General features: G+C 44.1%; 1 protein-coding gene across 1 annotated transcript in view; it reads left to right on the top strand.

The window, feature by feature from the left end:
• The first annotated feature begins 393 nt into the window (after positions 1-393).
• LOC146020217 (tectonin beta-propeller repeat-containing protein 1-like) overlaps positions 394-20088 on the top strand; it is a 67248-nt gene continuing 47553 nt past the window's right edge. The window contains exons 1-2 of the mRNA XM_083153178.1: positions 394-440; positions 1541-1642. Coding sequence (XP_083009304.1) covers positions 1635-1642 — 8 coding nt within the window. The 5' untranslated portion in view covers positions 394-440; positions 1541-1634. The remainder of the gene's footprint in view (positions 441-1540; positions 1643-20088) is intronic.

The following is a 20088-nucleotide window of genomic DNA, read 5'->3' on the forward strand; positions in this document are numbered from 1 at the left end:
ATGGACAAAACCATTCAGTGAATTTGTTTAAATCAAATAGGTCCAACTACAGTGCATTGTCTGAGTGACAGTTGTTGTCCATTTTCCGATTTGGGAAACAAATGACTTAATTACAAATTACATTTGCTCCAATCCAGTACCAGGGTTTTATTCCATCCAACTAGTTGGGTGGTTGGAGGAAAGTTGGTCTGATGTGTGGCCAGCATTAGGCTGGCTAGGGAACATGGGCTTGTGCTGATGTGCTGGGATTCTTCCACCGTGTGAAATAAATTGTAGCGCATTTATCACCATATAGTAAAGCAGTGAGGCCGCTCATATATGTTGTGTTTCTCATAACAGGCAGTTCCTGGACCATTGTGGAAGCTCCAACACCCGGGGATAGAATCATGCACGTGGCAGCTGGTGTCAACGTGGTTTGGGCTGTGACCAAGGAACACAAAGTAAGACTCCGAGAAGTAATGTGCATCATCTCAGGTCCCATACAGTCAGACAACCATATTTAATAACCTGTTTGGTCTGACAGTTACTATTACCCGTTAATTGATCAGTGTCACCGCTATAAATTTCAACTACTTAAATATTGCTGTTATATTTACTAAAGAGACAAATGATTCCAGTCTTTGAAGTCTGAATGTGGGATGAACACACCTAGGATAACCTGTCTGTGCACTAATATGACAGACATTGCCAATCAGTAGGGTACACACTGTACGATATGCGGCCAATATCGGTGGTGCCACAGGATGAACAATCTAGCGCTAAAACACTGAATGATATAATTACCTATATCATTCAATGGCGTCACCCGGACCCTGTTGAACGTGCAGTTGTTGCCGATATAATCAGATTTGACTGCATGTTCCGATGACAGGGAGGGGATCGTTAACGATCTGAAGGAAAGGGGCACTGAAGGACCATGTCATTGGCTAAAATCACATAGTGCGTACCCAGCTTTAGAGAGCAGTGATATACAGATACTTTTCTCTGGTTGCATATGAATTCTATCTGCTTTGAGAGCTATGAAAGAAGGGTCATTGTTCCACCTAAATTTTTGACTCCCGTTTGGTGTGTAATATTTACTTTATCTGCAGTCTTATTTTTCACCCCGTATTGTGAGGATATAGTCCACTGCGGCTTAATTGGACATTAATGCTTGTACTGTAATACAGTGTGGTAGGAATTGATTATACACGGTGTTCAGTATATATGTGTGTGTGTGTGTGTGTGTGTGTTTATATGTTGTATATATTGCTTTTAATAAGATTAAGTAAAGCATTTTAGATAATAAATTTTATAGATGTTGTGCCCCACCCCCAAAAAAAACAGTTTCTTTCCTATACCTCCTTTTTTGCATTCTGTTTATAGTATAAGTGAGCACTGCCAGAAATATATATTCAACCTACATATTTTGATCAATGAGGTGACCAAAATTTTAATAGAAATCATTTTACTCTCAATTCTGGCTTTAGTATAACTTTGGACAAACCCGATTTTGTCTTCAGATGGTAATAGATCTGTCTCTGTATTGTTTGCTGGCCAGGTGTGGTTTAGGAGAGGGGTAAACTCCCACAACCCATGCGGCACTAGTTGGATTGAAATGGTGGGAGAAATGTCGATGCTCAGCGTGGGACTGAATGACCAGGTGATTTTATACATGTACAGATCTATCAATAAATCTATTCTGTTCCAAAAGTTACCTGACTGGTTGCTTCTTTCCTTAGTTTAAATCAAAATATGTTTAATTCCATCACACTGGGATGAGACTCTGTGAGATCCTAGGTCCAGAGTAAGTTCTCTATCCCCCTGCTCATCTTATTCACACTCTTACTATTATTATTATTACTCCTTTGCCATCTGTGTTGCTGGCCTATGCTGCGCTTATTAAACCCTAGTGTGTGAATTGTGGAGCCACCCTTTGACCGCTTTAAAAAAAAACAAAAAAAAAAAAAACAGGCCCCTAGCAAACCACCCGCACAAGTGACAGTCCTTCCTTTGAACGTCTACAGCAACCACCATTGTGGGGAAGTGGAGCTTCTTGATATAAAGTCATACATAGGGTGTGCATTCAATCTAATCCTATTGGTTCATATTGGTGCAGCACCTGTCCAGTGTCAATGCACAAACTGGTGACAACTGCGTCTTATCTAGAGGATCCACCTCTCCATCTCCAAGGCTATAGGAAAGCAGCTTCTGCTGATGGAGTTATTACTACTTCTATGTAGAACAGATAGAAGATTTCATCCATAGTTCCCCATGGAGATATTTTTACAAGCTATGACCCAACTCGTTTCTCCACAGTGTTGTTAGGAGCCCACTGACATGACAGAACATGTTTGGAAGTGGCTTGGCAACCTTTCTATTTAAAATCCTTTATCTAATTAAATAATTACATAAATTGATAATAATGATGAGTTATACATAATTCTTTTTTTAATCTGTTTATTGGTTTTCCAATAGCAAAATCAGAAACAACATGCCAGAAAAGATATAAAACAGTACATTTTAAAAGTAAACAAATGAGACATACATACAGTATATAAAGCAGAAGGAGGAGTGAGGTGAAGAGAAAAAAAAATGGCAGCGGTCCAAACCTGGGGTACTTGTACCCCTGGGGGGTACTCTGAGGACTGGTTGGGTATACTTAAAAATGTTATTGGTAATGGTGGAAGAAGAAGTCTCTCGGTGGCGGAAGAAGTCTCCCATTGCCATAGTGACTAACCCTGTTGCGTCACTTCCGGTTCCGTCTGCTGCATCATTAGCATCTCCTTGTGCTTTTGCTCGACCAGCAATCCACTAGAAGCTACCCGTGCTGCCCTCAGACATCAGCAATCATCTGCCCCCCCCCCCCTCTGCTGACACTGGTGGAGGAAGCAGTGGCATTAATCCTACAAGCTTTAACGGGAACCCCGGAGACCGTACACAGCCTGTGGCCAGATACTGAGGGACCCGATTCACACTACTCCTCCACTACTCCTTAAAAAAAGACATGCATACTGCTAACTTCCACTCCACTCGTAAGTACTGTGGATGTTTCAAATTGAGAGGAGAAGTACTCATAAAAGCCTAATCCGGGGGTACAGGAGAGTAAAAAGGTTGGGAACTGCTGCTCTATTGCCTTCATCATTTCATTAATTCTGGGACTAAGGTGTACCATAGCATACTGTAAGTAATACACTGTAGTACACCACCACAGTAGGATGGTGAGGTGGCACATATGACAGGGGCAAATGTGGACAACTCACTGGAGGCACAGTACTTCTATACTCAGTGAACCTGTATCCAAGTACAAGTGAGCAGAGCACTGGTAACATGGAGTCTGCTATGGAAGAGCAAGAAGAAGAAGCCCTGTCTGCAAAAGCTAATACAGTAAGGGAATAGGGAAATCGTTGGAGGGTGCATTTGAATGGATACACACTGGAGGGGCAGACAAGAAGATTTTAGTTATGTGGGCGGCTGATGTGCTTTAAAAGTGTGTGTTTTAGGGGTGCGTTTGAAGTTTGTAAAAAATATTGGACAGTCTGACATAAAGGGGGAAATTTGCTAAGATGGGAATTACATTTCACATGGGATGTTGCTATGGGAAGCCAATCAGACTCTATTTATTTTTTTAGCACCCTCTAGAAGATAATAGACAGTATCTGATGGGTTGCCCATAGCAACATCCCGTGTGAAATGTAATTCCCATCTTTGTAAATTTCCCCTGAAGTAAGTAAATTGTAGAGAATAAGAACATCTCAAGCAAAAGGTGGAGAGTCTTTGATCAGAGGAGAGGACAGGAGGTAGCATGAAAATAAAAATGGAAGGAGGGGAACAGTGGTTTTACGCTTTATGAAGTTGAGATTCAACTGGATTCTGAGCTAGACTAAGAGACCATAAAGCACCGACATATTTGACGGATTTGAGTCCTCAATGCGATTACTCCAATCATCTGTATTACAAGAAGTACATTTCAGGTTCATATATAGAGCCTATATGTCGCAAAACAACGCAGCTACTTCGATCCAGATTAGTCGGGTCGATGCCTCAAAGGTGGGTATCATACAGCAATCTTTTTTCATAACTTCTGGTCCTGTGGACATATAAAAAAGTACTAGTACAAGATAGTGAACTATGTGAACACCACATTTCATATGCGTATATCGCTACACCCAATACCGTTGTTATTCCTTGACTTTAAGATTTGGTAACTAAATGATTCGCAAAGCCACTTGATACCATTTCTCACCACCTTATTTACCGCAGCAAAAAAGGTGATATTAACATCATGGATAGACAAACACACACCTAATCTCACAGACTTAGAGGGCCTTATGTTGAAATATATGTCATATGAAACATACAACTCATTTCATGTCTCGAAAACTTTTTCTCCTGGTTTTATGAGAAAATGGGAACCCTTTATGCGTACGAAACCCCTGGCCTTTCAAAACCACATTTTCAATGAAATGGATTTGTGATCGATGATATATTTTGAATATCTTATATACGATTTGAAATGCCTTATATATGATGTAATTTGTTGTGAGTGGAAAGAGATGCCTATAAATATGACCTGTGTCCCCCCGTCCCCCCTGAAACACTCTTGAGATAGGCAACCGACTAATGATGGCTCCACGATATACCCTACCAGGGAATTGTGACCCAAATGAACCCAAGGCACATGCGAAGGACATCCCCCCCCCCCCTCCCTTACTTCATCCTCATACATCCCCACGGTTAGAACTGTGACCCTCTCCCTACCTCCCCATTGTAGATAGTTGAACCGTTATCACCTCCCCCCCTCCTCCCCCCCTATACAATCCACATTGACCCTTTTTCGTCATTTTATTCCACCTCCGAATGACAGTTGTTTATTGTTTCAAGGTAACTTAAACTGTTTCCTTTATCAAGACCATGAGTGTTCTCAAATGGCAACGTTTCAAATAAGTTACGTATTTATCTATGCAACACCAGCTTAAAATTATATTACTACTACTGTTATTATTGTCTGACAATATGTGTTATACCCAAAGACTAGGTAAACTGATGTCCAATATTTACCCCTGCAATGACATTGCTGGCATGTAAATTACTGTTTTGGAGGAAAAGATTGCTGTATATCTTTCTCTTATACTTCATGTGAAATGTATGTTATGGAAATAATTTTGAAAACTTAATAAATATATGTAAAAAAAAAAAAAAAGAGACCATAAAGCAAGTTGCAAAGAAGGAAAGTAGAAGTTATGTGGCAGTAGATACAAATTAGACTGCAGCAGCAATGTAAATAGGTTGAAGTAGGGAGACATGAGGGAAAGGGAGGATAAAAGGAGATTAAAGCATTTTAAGCAGAAAATGCGAATTTAGTGGTATCAGGAATAAGGAAGGACCAGATTCCCAGATTGTTCCAGAGGTGGAAGAGGCAAGATTGAGAGATGTGGAGAAGACACTGGAGTCGAGAAATAAACTAAAGTAGCGGACTTGGGGGATAAAGGAAAGGATGATGTCTACACAGACAGGGGTAGAGGTGGAGCAAACATGGCTGTTCGAAAACGATACGTTCAGCCTTGGCTATATAAAACTTCAGAAAGTGCTGGGACATCCAGGTGGTTATGTGCAGAAAGTGCTGGGACATCCAGGTGGTTACGTGCAGAAAGTGCTGGGACATCCAGGTGGTTATGTGCAGAAAGTGCTGGGACATCCAGGTGGTGATGTGCAGAAAGTGCTGGGACATCCAGGTGGTTATGTGCAGAAAGTGCTGGGACATCCAGGTGGTGATGTGCAGAAAGTGCTGGGACATCCAGGTGGTGATGTGCAGAAAGTACTGGGACATCCAGGTGGTGATGTGCAGAAAGTGCTGGGACATCCAGGTGGTGATGTGCAGAAAGTGCTGGGACATCCAGGTGGTGATGTGCAGAAAGTGCTGGGACATCCAGGTGGTGATGTGTAGAAAGTGCTGGGAGATATGCGCTCACCACGCAGTGGGCCTGGTGGCTTCACTCGGCACACTATTTTATTCTCCCTCTATGGGTGTTGTGGGCACCCATAGAGGGACAAAGTGCTGTCATTGCGGCGGTCGGATTCCGGCATCGGTATTTTGACATTCCTGGGATTCTGACCGCCAGCATATTGACCACATCCCTCCAGGTGGTGATGTGCAGAAAGTGCTGGGACATCCAGCTGATGAAATGCAGAAAGTGCAGGGACATCCAGGTGGTTTTGTGCAGAAAGTGCTGGGACATCCAGGTGGTGAAGTGCAGAAAGTGCTGGGACATCCAGGTGGTGATGTGCAGAAAGTGCTGGGACATCCAGGTGGTGATGTGCAGAAAGTGCTGGGACATCCAGGTGGTGATGTGCAGAAAGTGCTGGGAAATCCAAGTGGTGATGTGCAGAAAGTGCTGGGAAATCCAGGTGGTGATGTGCAGAAAGTGCTGGGACATCCAGGTGGTGATGTGCAGAAAGTGCTGGGACATCCAGGTGGTGATGTGCAGAAAGTGCTGGGACATCCAGGTGGTGATGTGCAGAAAGTGCTGGGACATCCAGGTGGTGATGTGCAGAAAGTGCTGGGACAACCAGGTGGTGATGTGCAGAAAGTGCTGGGACATCCAGCTGGTGATGTGCAGAAAGTGCTGGGAAATCCAGGTGGTGATGTGCAGAAAGTGCTGGGAAATCCAGGTGGTGATGTGCAGAAAGTGCTGGGAAATCCAGGTGGTGATGTGCAGAAAGTGCTGGGAAATCCAGGTGGTGATGTGCAGAAAGTGCTGGGACATCCAGCTGGGGATGTGCAGAAAGTGCTGGGACATCCAGGTGGTGATGTGCAGAAAGTGCTGGGACATCCAGCTGGGGATGTGCAGAAAGTGCTGGGAGATATGCGCTCACCACGCAGTGGGCCTGGTGGCTTTACTCGGCACACTATTTTATTCTCCCTCTATGGGTGTTGTGGGCACCCATAGAGGGACAAAGTGCTGTCATTGCGGCGGTCGGGATTCCGGCATCGGTATTTTGACATTCCTGGGATTCTGACCGCCAGCATATTGACCACATCCCTCCAGGTGGTAATGTGCAGAAAGTGCTGGGACATCCAGCTGATGAAATGCAGAAAGTGCAGGGACATCCAGGTGGTTTTGTGCAGAAAGTGCTGGGACATCCAGGTGGTGAAGTGCAGAAAGTGCTGGGACATCCAGGTGGTGATGTGCAGAAAGTGCTGGGACATCCAGGTGGTGATGTGCAGAAAGTGCTGGGACATCCAGGTGGTGATGTGCAGAAAGTGCTGGGAAATCCAAGTGGTGATGTGCAGAAAGTGCTGGGAAATCCAGGTGGTGATGTGCAGAAAGTGCTGGGACATCCAGGTGGTGATGTGCAGAAAGTGCTGGGACATCCAGCTGGGGATGTGCAGAAAGTGCTGGGAGATATGCGCTCGCCACGCAGTGGGCCTGGTGGCTTCGCTCGGCACACTATTTTATTCTCCCTCTATGGGTGTCGTGGACACCCATAGAGGGACAAAGTGCTGTCATTGCGGCGGTCGGGATTCCGGCGTCGGTATTTTGACATTCCCGGGATTCTGACCGCCAGCATATTGACCACATCCCTCCAGGTGGGGATGTGCAGAAAGTGCTGGGACATCCAGGTGGTGATGTGCAGAAAGTGCTGGGACATCCAGCTGATGAAATGTAGAAAGTTCTGGGACATCCAGGTGATGAAATGCAGAAAGTGCTGGGACATCGAGGTGGTGATGTGCAGAAAGTGCTGGGACATCCAGGTGGTGATGTGCAGAAAGTGCTGGGACATCCAGGTGGTGATGTGCAGAAAGTTCTGGGACATCCAAATGGTGATGTGCAGAAAGTGTTGCTTCATCCAGATGGTGATATACAGTCAGATGGAAATGCAAGAGGCAATATTTGAATGTCATCAGCAAACTAATAGTGTCCAGTAATATGACACAAAGGGTAAGGTGAAGATCAGTCATGTTACCTCCGTTGAGCACAACATTGGGAACAAGGGTGATGGTCAAAAGAGAGAAGGTGGTTATGAGAGAGGTGGAGGAGAAAAGGGGAAAATAAGATATCACAATGCTTAGAGAAAACTACATCAAGTGAGTGATGGCTGGAGTGAGAAGGGCAGTTGGTCCATTAAGTGATGTCAAAGGAGGAGGTGAGGGAGAGCAGCTTGAAAGCAGCATCCATGGAATCAAGTGGGATATTAAAGAGATGGAAGATCATTGGAAAGGAAGTGGTGAAGCCAGACAGCACAGTTATCTAGAAAGTGGGGGGAGAGACCAGGGGTGGGGTGTTAGTAGAGGACCATGTCCAATGGCTAATACTGTGGAAGAGGCAGATAGAATGGACCTCATATGAAGAACAGGAGAGGGAGGCTTCAAGTAGTAATATCCAGAGGTGCAGCAGTTGGAAAGAAGAACACCCATCATTTTATCAGTCACCTGGACATTGGGTGTAGAAGTGTGAGAAGCCACTGGCTGAGAGAGCAGTGGAATAAGTGGTGTCCAATGGGGAGAACCAGATTTTGGTAATAGCAATGAGTCAGAGATAAAATGGTCATAAACAAATCCAAGTTTGGTATAAATCAGTCCAGTGTTTCAGAGAGCACATGAGAAGGGATGGAGTGATTACGTACAATGGATGAGGCTGGCTGAGTTGATGGTGCACTTAAAAGAATATCAGGAATAGCAGGGAAATAGTGGAGGAGTCAGTAGGCACTTGAACAGGCATCAAGGCCAGAGATGTGAGGAGACATGAGGTGAATGAGGGAGAAGGTGAAGATTTCTGTGTGTATGCAGGTGAGGATGAGAGTGCATTAACAGAGGTAAAGAGGTATAGTACAAGAAATAGGAAAAAGGATAGTAGTGAAGTAGACTAGTGATTCTCAATCTCGGTCCCCAAGTACCCCCAACAGTGCACGTTTTCCAGGTCACCCAGCAGGTGCACTCATTACAGTGGCAAATTTTGCGCTCTGCCTTACCCCTTCGCGTCTGTGGCCGGGACCTGCAGATCTGCTTGTCTGCGTCCCGGCGCTCCTCCTGGCTCCTTATGAAAAATGTCCCTCACAAAATGGCTGCCCCTAACAGCAGACCATTTTTAAGAATGCTAAAGGAGAGGGTGCGGGATCCCGACTGCCTGGTCTCAGACAGCGTGGCCAGCGCAACAAAGCCCCTTGCGGGCTCGCCACGCTGCCGGCACGGTGGCGAGCTATGCTCGCCACCTATTCTATTCTCCCTCTATGGGGCTCGTGGTCCCCCACGAGGGAAAATAGCCGACGGCTGTCGGGAACCCGGCCGTCGGTGTTTTAACAGTCAGGATCCTGACGTTGGGTTAATAACTGTTGGGATCCCGTCCGGCACCCAAAGGAGACCACCGCTTCCTCTAGCATGCTCAAAAACTGTCTGCTGTAAGGGGGTGGCTATTTTGCAAGTGATAACGTTATAGAGCTTCACTCCTTTAATGGATATAAGAGATACCATTTATCCTATGTATTCCTACGTTTCTCAAGTTGAACCAAAGTTTTAATTGTTAACCCCACCTTAGGGGTGTGTTGTATATGAATATGCATGTTTTTTTGTAATGAGCACTCCTTTATGGGAGTAAAGGAATGGTGTCTTTATGGTATAAAAGGCAACGAGCTGATAATAAAACACATCTTCTTCACCATCTTCTTGAACTTCTGTCTGACGGTCAGCGTAACTGTGTGGTGTGATGTCTAAAGTACTAAAACTCTCCGGGGGCTCAAATTACAAGCCATCACAAGGGAAAGACATTTTTCATCCTACATTACACCATCACTTCCCAGCAGAGTATGGATAAATGAATGATTTCATAAACAATTAATAGTATTAATTATATAATGCTAAAATAAATAATGAGTAAGGTAAGATATTATGTTGTCTGAGATTGTCAGGGCTATACTAATGCTCACAGAAAAGGACCTGTCACATCTTGTACCAGGCTGCATGCATGTATACAATGTAGCTACAATCACAAGAAGTGTGGATAGTGTGTGATAAGCCAACCTACCAACTTCACACGTCCTATCCAGTGGCGGATTCAGGGTGGAATTTTTTTCTCTGCAGCATGTGCAGCTACAACAGCGGGTCAGCGGTGATCTCCAGCTTCCTGCTATACGTGAGATGAGCGGCTGTCTGCAATCTCCAATGAGCAAATCCCCAGCATTATGCGGCATATACAGTGCCCCACTCTCCGCTCCCTTATTACGGAAGGGTGCAGAGAGCGAAGTACCATATGCAAAGTGTCGGGGATTACTTTCTGGCGTTGGAGTATGCCCATGGCCGCTCGCCCCTCACATATAGCAGGAACCGACGGGTTGTCATTGACCCCAGTGGTGTAATGTTGGTGTCCCCAGACAGGACAGGCGCTCTCCCTGCTTTTCTTAACATGCTGCTGTGTGCTGCTTCTGACTACTGCTGAGTGACAGGCAGCAGTGGTGCCGGCATCATTAAGAGTGGGCCCCACAATCCGCACTGCCCAGCTGTCCACCCAAGCAGGAGACTCCCTTCCGCCCCACCCCCGAATCCCGCTCCTTTGATGCTGCAGCAGCCTCCCCGCCAGTAGCTTTGGGTACTCGGACACCAGAGTTTAAAATCCTTCTTTAAAAAACAGGAGGTTGCCCTGGAAAGTCATTGTGTTGCAGCGGAATTGTGTTATCTCAGTGATAAATTGGACTCCTCCAAGCCTTTGTGGCTGGATGTTCAGAGGGAGTAGAGGAACGGTTTAATAGATATATATGCATGTGTTCTGACTCAATAACCAGGCTGTAAATGTAAGGCCTTTAAGACAGTTCATCTGTGTATGTCTGTAGTGAACCAGTACTTACACCAGGAGACTTTGTCAGACAGTGTCAACTCAACTGAAGAGGCATGTGTGAAGAATCCAGATGAGGGTTTATTTCAAGCTGATATTCTTGTAATAATGCACAAAAAAAAGTAGGTGAAAAGATAATAATTTGCCAGAGCTCAACAGGAATCAACTGAAGGTTAAGATGGCAGACACACAATGAGATAGAGATGGGAAGAAGGCAGGGCTAATGACATCAGAGCCCTACAGGAACAAAGAAGAACAATTTTCACAAGAATGCAAAGCTTTGCAATAATAACATGACAGTAACTGAACAGCATATGAAGACACATACTTCGTGGGACATGACACTCCCCGTCTGAAATCTTTAGATTTCACGATAATTCAAACATAATAAAGTCATTTGGTGAAGTGCAGAATTGATCTTGAGACCTGTAAACAAAGAGAACCTGCAACAATAACAGATAATTATAAGAAAACATTTAGTCTAAATCTTGTGACTGAAGTCCCAAGTGTCAAACCCATCTTCAGATTGGGGAAGTCGCAACTTGCAAACACTTCCACCAACCCACACTGTAATCCAAATAATTAGGTGTCGATGGTATGATAGCTGGAAGTTTGTAGTAAATTTCTTCCTATGATTAGCTGAATCTAGTAGCCAAGTTCATCTTTATGTGACATCTTCCTTTGGGAGAAGAAGCACTAATTCACTAATTGGACGGAAGAAAACTCGGACAGAACCTCCTTTGGTCACTTTGACTTCCACTTTACGAGTCTTTCCATCGTCGCTTGGGATAACCTTGGTGATAAGTCCCATTGGCCAGTCATTGCGATGGGCCTCTTTGTCCTTTAAGAGAACGAGGTCACCGATCTGGAGGTTGGGTTTTGACATCTGCCATTTATGACGACTTTGAAGCATATGTAGATACTCCATCTTCCAGCGATACCAAAACACGTTGGACAGGTGTTGAACCTGTTTCCACTGGCGCCTGTAGATGTCATTGTGGTCTAAGATTTCAGAAGGAATTAAAGCAGCTCCAATCTTCTGGGTGAGAAGAGTGGCTGGAGTAAGAATGGTTGGAAACTCAGAGTCTGAAGATACTGGGACAAGTGGTCTTGCATTTATTATGGCAGATACTTCTGCAAGAAAGGTGACTAAAACCTCATGGGTAAGAAGTGACTTGTGGTCCAGCAACATTGAATCGAGGATTTTCCGTGCGATTCCAATCATGCGTTCCCAGGACCCTCCCATGTGAGATGAATGTGGGGGGTTAAAAACCCAAGTGCACCCATTGTCTGATAAGAAATTGCAAAATTGCAGTTCCTTGCAGGCCCCCACAAAGTTAGTGCCACAGTCAGACCTCAATTGTTTGACGGGTCCACGGATAGAGTAGAATCTTCGGAGAGCATTGATGAAACAAGAAGAATCCATAGATTCAATTACTTCTATGTGTACTGCACGGATGCTAAGACAGGTAAACAACACGGCCCACCTTTTACTGTTTGCAGCTCCACCACGGGTCCTTCGTGTAGTGACTGACCATGGACCAAAGACATCCACTCCAACATAGGTAAAGGGCGGGTCTGTACTTAGGCGATCTGCTGGAAGATCTGCCATTTGTTGCTGTTGGTGTCTTCCTCTTAATTTATGGCACTTAACACATCTATGGAGCACGGAGGAAACGCATCTCTTCATCCCTATGATCCACAAACCAGCCGACCTGATGGCACCTTCAGTAAACGTTCTGCCTTGATGCTGCACTCGTTCGTGATGGTGTCGAACCAGCAGAGTGGCAATATAATGTCGACCTGGAATGATAATAGGATTGTGTTCTTTGTTACTTACATTGGATTTCGCTATACGACCACCCACTCTTAGTAATTTGTGATGATCCATTACTGGGTTCAGTTCAAAGAGTGCACTGTTCTTGGATAGGGTGGCTCCCTTTGTGATCTTATCAATTTCTTGGCAGTATACTTCTTGTTGTACACACTGAATGAGAAACTCCTCTGCATGTTCAAGGTCTGCAACTGTTGGATGCTCTTTACAAATGTGCCAACCGTGACATTCTGGTGATGTGTCCTTTGAAAAGCAGCGAGCAATGTGGATTAGACGAGCAACGGTTCGTACTAAAGATGACCAACTTGAGAAACGCTCAAAACGATATGACTTCAGCTTCAGTTTTGTAGTCACGGTAGTGTAGAGTGTGGAGCTTGTGGGTCTGATTTCTTTGTCGGACTCTGGATCGACTAGCCCATAGTTGGTGTTGGTAGGAGGTAAGCAAGGATCATCATATAGGAACCTTGGGGGTGACAACCACATGTCACAAAGGTTGGATGCTGGTGAAGGTCTTGTTCCACGATCGGCTGGATTAAGACTAGTGGCAATGTGATGCCAGTGCTCAGGAGCGGAGAAACTTCTGATGCGCTCAACTCTGTTGCTAACATACATGTAGAATTGTTTTGTTTGGTTGTGTATATAGCCAAGCACAACTTTGCTATCTGTGTAGAATGCAAATGAGTCATTTGGAACATCCATTTCATCTTTTATAACTTCAGCCATTTCTACTGCTAGCACAGCTGCACAAAGCTCGAGTCTTGGTACAGAGTGTGCAGGTTTTGGGGTTAATTTGGCCTTACCTAGGACAAATCCACAGTTTAGTTTGTTGTTGGCCTCAGAGATTCTCAGGTAGGCTACTGTGGCTATGGCTTCAACTGATGCATCCGAGAAAATGTGGATTTCTCTCCTGACAGCGGCTGAGAGGGAGCTGGGAGTATAACAACGTGGAATTTGGAGTTGTTCTAATATCTTCAAGGACTTTTTCCACATCTCCCAACTTTGCTTTTGCTCAATAGGTAAAGGGGTGTCCCAGTCTAAGTTCACCTTGGTAAATTGTCTCAGCAACATCTTTCCACGGATGGTGACCGGGGCTGCAAATCCAAGAGGATCATAGATACTGTTTACGATGGATAAAACTCCTCTTTTGGTGAAAGGTTTGTCATAAGCTGATACTTGGAAAGTAAATATGTCTTGTTTGATGTCCCAGAGCAGGCCTAGGCTGCGTTGTATAGGAGGAATATCAGAGTCCAGATTAAGATCCTTCAAGTTGGTGGCATGATCGTCAGAAGGAAATGCTTCCATTACCTTCTGGCTGTTGGAGATAATCTTGTGGAGCCTGAGGTTTGCTACAGAAAGCATTTCTTGTGTTCTGGTGAGGAGATCAATTGCCTCTTCACTTGTGGGTAGCGATTTAAGTCCATCATCAACATAGAAGTTCCTTTCGACAAAACGCAGAGCGTCAGATCCGTAGTCCTTCTCACCTTCCTGGGCTGTTCTTCTGAGTCCATAGATTGCAACAGCAGGAGAAGGGCTATTACCGAATACATGTACCTTCATCTGGTAATCTATGACTTCGTTGTTGACATCGTTGTCCTTGTACCATAGGAACCTCAGGTATTTCCGATGGTCTTCCTTAACTATGAAGCAATGGAACATTTGTTGGATGTCAGCTACTATTGCCACAGGTTCTTGTCTAAAGCGAATTAGCACTCCTATAAGGCTGTTGTTTAAGTTTGGCCCAGTAAGGAGCAGATTGTTGAGGGAGATACCATCATACTGAGCGCTGGAATCAAAAACCACTCTGATTTGGTTTGGTTTCCGCGGATGATACACGCCAAAGGATGGAAGGTACCAGCATTCTTCTCCTTCCTTTACTGGTGGTGCAGGTTCTGCGTGATCTCTGTCAAATATGTTTTGCATAAAATCCACAAAATGTTTTTCCATTTCTGGTTTCCTCTTTAGAGTTCGTTTTAAAGAGGAAAATCTGGCAACTGCTTGTTGTAGATTGTTTGGTAGTTTCACTCTTGGCAGGCGGAAGGGTAAAGGTGCTACCCAGCTGTTGGAATCATCTTGAGTGAAATCTTTGTCCATCATCTTGAGAAATTCTTTATCTTCTCTTGCATATGCTAACTTGTTGTCCTCACTTGTTGAATTGAAAACTGTCAATCCAAGATTGTCATCCCAAGACAGGACTATGTTTGTATTATTGTGATAGTCATGCTGTAATTTACTGCTGCCCAGCTTCTCTTTCACCCAGTAATGATGTGGGCATGGCTGAAAGTGAGTGCTGCGACCATTTGGCAAGAGGTTTGTCTTAAATGAGGAAATCTTGGTAGGGGTCATCATCTTGTCCATACAGACATTGCCTATGATAACCCAACCTAGATCAAGGCGTTGGGCAAATGGAGCATTATTTGGTCCATTTATATGTTGACGCACCTTATGTACTTGGAGAATGTCTCTACCGAGCAGAAGTAAGATCTTTGCATTCTCATCAAGGTTTGGTATTTCATTGGATATAGGCCTTAGGTGAATGTGATGAAGAGCGACCTCTGGTGTGGGAATCTCTTCTCTGTTGGATGGTATCTGGTTACACTCGACAAGTGTGGGTAAGGGTATCTCGAGATTGTCCTTGAGAGATGCTACAACCAGTCCACTGGCTCTTCTTCCAGATTCCTCCGTAATTCCACTACAGGTACCCAAAGTGTAAGGATAAATATCTCCTTCTAATTTTAACAGATCAAAGAGTTCTGGACTTGCGAGTGACTGATTGCTCTGGTCGTCCAAGATAGTGTAAACCTTTAGAGTCTTCTCTGGCTGTCCCTTGGGGTATACATTGACTAGACATATCTTTGCACAAGACTTGTCACAAAGACCTTCCCCACAAACTTTAGTGCATGAAGAAGATATAGAAGCAGGACCTGCCGTTTGATCTGTAATCTCCCCGCCATGCCTTGGCATAGGAGGGAGATGTGCAGGATTCAGTTGAGATGGGTGAAGTGCCTGCACGTGGTCCTCACAGTCACATTCTGTGCATTTAATAGAAGTTTTACAGTCCTTAGCAAAATGTTCAGTGGAAGCACAACATCTGAAGCATACCCCAAACTTCTTTAGAAGTTCCATGCGTTCCTGGAGTGGCTTCTTTCTGAAACCAATGCATTTCTTGAGGGGGTGTGGCTTCTTATGTATGGGACACAGACGATTAGGGTTTTCAATCACTTCGCCTTGGTTGCTCTCGTCAGGAGTTGATGTTGGTGTGGAAAGGATTTCTGTCTTTTTCACTGACACTGGCACCCTATGGTTCTTGTAGTTGGAACGTGGGCTATCATATTTAGGAGAAAGTGAACCAGGATGATTTGGCTCACTATAGAAGAAGCTTGGGTCATTCTTGGATTCTGCAATGTTCTTGACAAACTCACAGAAGTAGGAAAATGGGGGAAAGGAGACTTGATTTTCCCTTTTGTATCTTGACCCAAGTGTAGTCCACCTTTCTTGAATTCCATACGGCAGCTTGGAAACTATTGGGTTTACCCCATGAGCTGTGTCCAAGTAACTGAGGCCAGGTAAGTGAGTATCAGCCTTGGCCAGCAGGAGTTCAAAGAGTAGGTCACTGAGCTCTTGAAATTTCTCATTGTCCTTGCCGGATATTTTTGGGAAATTCTGCAGCCGTTTGAACAAAGCATTCTCTATGGCTTCAGGACTTCCAAAGCTCCTTTCTAGCCTTTCCCAGGCCGCAATGAGGCCTGCCGCAGGATTAGCGATGTGGACGGATCTGAGTCGCTTGACACGTTCTGTGGACTGTGGGCCAAGCCATGTGACCAGCAGATCTAGTTCTTCAGCAGCAGTAATGCCAAGGTCACTAATTGCGGTCCTGAAGGCACATTTCCAACCTCTGTAGTTCTCAGGCTGATCATCAAACTTAGTGAGGCCAGTCTTAATAAGTTCACGGCGAACCATATATCTTGCGAAGTCTGACATGTCTGTTTTCTCTGACTTTGGGCAAGAAAATGCTGGCTGCTGAGTTTGGTTGTTCGTATTGTTTATAGTGTTCTGGGTAAGAGACATAGGGAGATATGGGGGTGCATAGGCATTCAGCCTAGGAGCTGGTTTAAAGTCCATAGGTCTTGCTGCATATGAAACTGTGTGGTTACCAGGGATCTGGTGACTTACTGGCATATTGGTTTGCGACCATACATTTGTATATGGAGCTTCTTGAGGCATTGGACCTTGGTGCACTGTGGTGTGTGCATTGTACTGACCTTGGACATGGTTTGTTGAATAATGATCTGAGTCCCTTTGTTCTGCCCTGTTAGGAATGTTTTCAGCAATCAGGGGTTCACTGTTCTGGCTTAGGACGTAATCTCTTGTGCGCTTAAGAGGATCCTCTGCATCCACTTCACTTAAATTGATGCTGTCTCTTTCACTTACACTGGCAGCTTGTTCTAAAATCTTTAAACGTGCTATTGCTGTAGCATGTTCACATTGTTTCTCCAGAGCTTCTATTTCTGCCTTTTCCTGCGCTGCTTTGGCTTCCATTTCAGCCTTTTCATGCGCTGCTCTGGCTTCCATTTCAGCCTTTTCCCGTGCTGCTCTGGCTTCCATTTCAGCCTTTTCATGCGCTGCTCTGGCTTCCATTTCAGCCATTTCGCGTGCTGCTCTGGCTTCCATTTCAGCTTGCATTTCTGCCTTTCTTTTTGCAAAGTCGGCTTGTATTTTAGCAGTTTCTACTTCGGCACGTGCCTTTACGAGTTGTTCACTTAGCATGGAATATTTTGAACTTCGTGACTTAGATGATCGCTTTGAATGCCTGGTGGACACAGAAATGCGTGATGATGTTTCCAATAATTGTGCGATTCTGGCTGCTGTCTTACACTTAACATCACATACTAAACTGTCTCGATCCAAATTGAGATGATTGAAGCCTTGCAATTCTTTTAATGCATCGTGAGTATTAAGCGTTTTCAAAACATGAACATATTCTTGACATTTCACTGTGTAAAGTTCATATACTGAACAAAGCTGACCTAGGGCTCCCTCTAGTGGTGAGACATCACAATCATGCTGAGAGATGGTGGACATGTGACTTTGTAGTTTTTGCCATAAGTTTAGGATATGGGCAGAAAGTTCATGTTTCCTACCTTCAAGATTCTCTTTAACCTTCAATGTAGGTTTAACAGGGCGTTTAGACTGTAAGTTGAGATCCATAACTTCTTCTTGTTGTGATTGTAGATAGTGTTCATCTTGAACAGGCTGCACAGTGTTCCCTTCAGCCATGATAGAATTTAGCTAAATAACACTGGAGTAAGTTTGTACAGTAGCTTGCTAGAAGAATCTGTGTGATGTAGCTGTCTGTGTGGCTGCAAAACACTGATGATTTCTCCTCACACTGCAGGCAAACTAGTTACTTTCTTTGTATCTGCAGAAGCTGCAGTTGGCTTGCTGGTATATATGGCAGTTTATAAACTATCTTTTCACTGTTCTGACTCAATAACCAGGCTGTAAATGTAAGGCCTTTAAGACAGTTCATCTGTGTATGTCTGTAGTGAACCAGTACTTACACCAGGAGACTTTGTCAGACAGTGTCAACTCAACTGAAGAGGCATGTGTGAAGAATCCAGATGAGGGTTTATTTCAAGCTGATATTCTTGTAATAATGCACAAAAAAAAGTAGGTGAAAAGATAATAATTTGCCAGAGCTCAACAGGAATCAACTGAAGGTTAAGATGGCAGACACACAATGAGATAGAGATGGGAAGAAGGCAGGGCTAATGACATCAGAGCCCTACAGGAACAAAGAAGGACAATTTTCACAAGAATGCAAAGCTTTGCAATAATAACATGACAGTAACTGAACAGCATATGAAGACACATACTTCGTGGGACATGACAGCATGTATATAAGCTTTTATATACCTCTCACTCTGTGTATGCCTCCGGTGACAGGCCATGTAGCTATATGGCTCATATTGTAAGAGGTGAGCGTAGCGCCTGCAGTTACTGAAATACAAACTACAGATGGTGACGTAGTCACACATACCCCTGATATTGCTAATGTATTTGTATCTTATTATAGTACGCTGTATGACTCTAAGGCCACTTATGCCTTGCATGATCTTTGCGCTTTTTTAAATGGCATACCACTACCCTCGTTATCTAGTGAACAACATGAATTCTCAGACACCCCCCTCTCCAGTACAGAAATTACTGCGGCTACATAAGTTTTCCCTAATGTAAACCTGACAAAAATCTTAAGCACCCTGAATCGTATCAACCTATTTCCGAGCCCTTCGCCCAATCAGGTTCAGCTCCTGTGGACAGACACCTTTGAATATCTTGGTGTCTGGATTTCTAATGCTCCCAATATGTATTTCGCTCTGAATTTACTCCCACAACTCTCTTATTTACGTTCCAAAATTCCGATATGGAGCAAGTTGACTTTAACGGTTACGGGAAGGGTTAACTTAATTAGGAGGGAGTCGGCAAATCGTGTCAACTTGAGCCACTCCTTACTTCCCTATTTGGTCCTCCCTCCCTACTGCCCCAATTCGGGTTTATCATCTCAGCACCATACAGGACGCTATATTGCCATAGCCCTATACAGGACTTCTTTGGGACTCTCCGGGCTACACAAACACCCCAGTTTGGTCTGGTGAGATATGAATTTTATATGTAATGCATTTTAAAATTTCCTATTGTATCTTGGCTATGTACTATTTTTAGATAATAAATTCCTTTTGTACTAGATCAACCAATCCATCATTTTTTCATCTCTATTTACAGAATACAATATAATTATTAATATTTTTTGACCAAGCGCAGCTCACAACCCCACATCCCTCTTTTTGTCTATTCAGTACAGGCCTAACTATCCTGTCATAGAGCAGCTGCTAAGGTGTCACAGCTCTAGCCAGGCGCACCTGCACCCAGACCCACTTAGTGGGGTCGGGGTAACCTCCACCCTCCTTCGCCCAATCAGGTTCAGCTCCTGTGGACAGACACCTTTGAATATCTTGGTGTCTGGATTTCTAATGCTCCCAATATGTATTTCGCTCTGAATTTACTCCCACAACTCTCTTATTTACGTTCCAAAATTCCGATATGGAGCAAGTTGACTTTAACGGTTACAGGAAGGGTTAACTTAATTAAAATGGTGTTTCAACCCAAATTATATGTCCTTCAGCAGTCTCCGGTGTACATCCCTCAAAAGTTTTTTAAACAAATGAATGGCCTTTTGTCCTCTTATTATTTGGGCCAATAAACAACCGAGGATCAATATACACACACTAACCAGATCAAAATGTATCGGAGGACTGGTTCACCCCAACTTTTGGCAATACTATTATTAAATATGCAAATGATACTAAGTCTCTCCCCTGTCCTGACCCCTCTACAAACATTTTTAAGTAACAGTGTAAAAATTTCTACCCTCCCTATCCTCAGACCATATGG

Source organism: Crinia signifera, chromosome 7, assembly GCF_055691185.1.
Source record: "Crinia signifera chromosome 7, ASM5569118v1, whole genome shotgun sequence".
NCBI classification, from domain to species: Eukaryota; Metazoa; Chordata; class Amphibia; order Anura; family Myobatrachidae; genus Crinia; species Crinia signifera.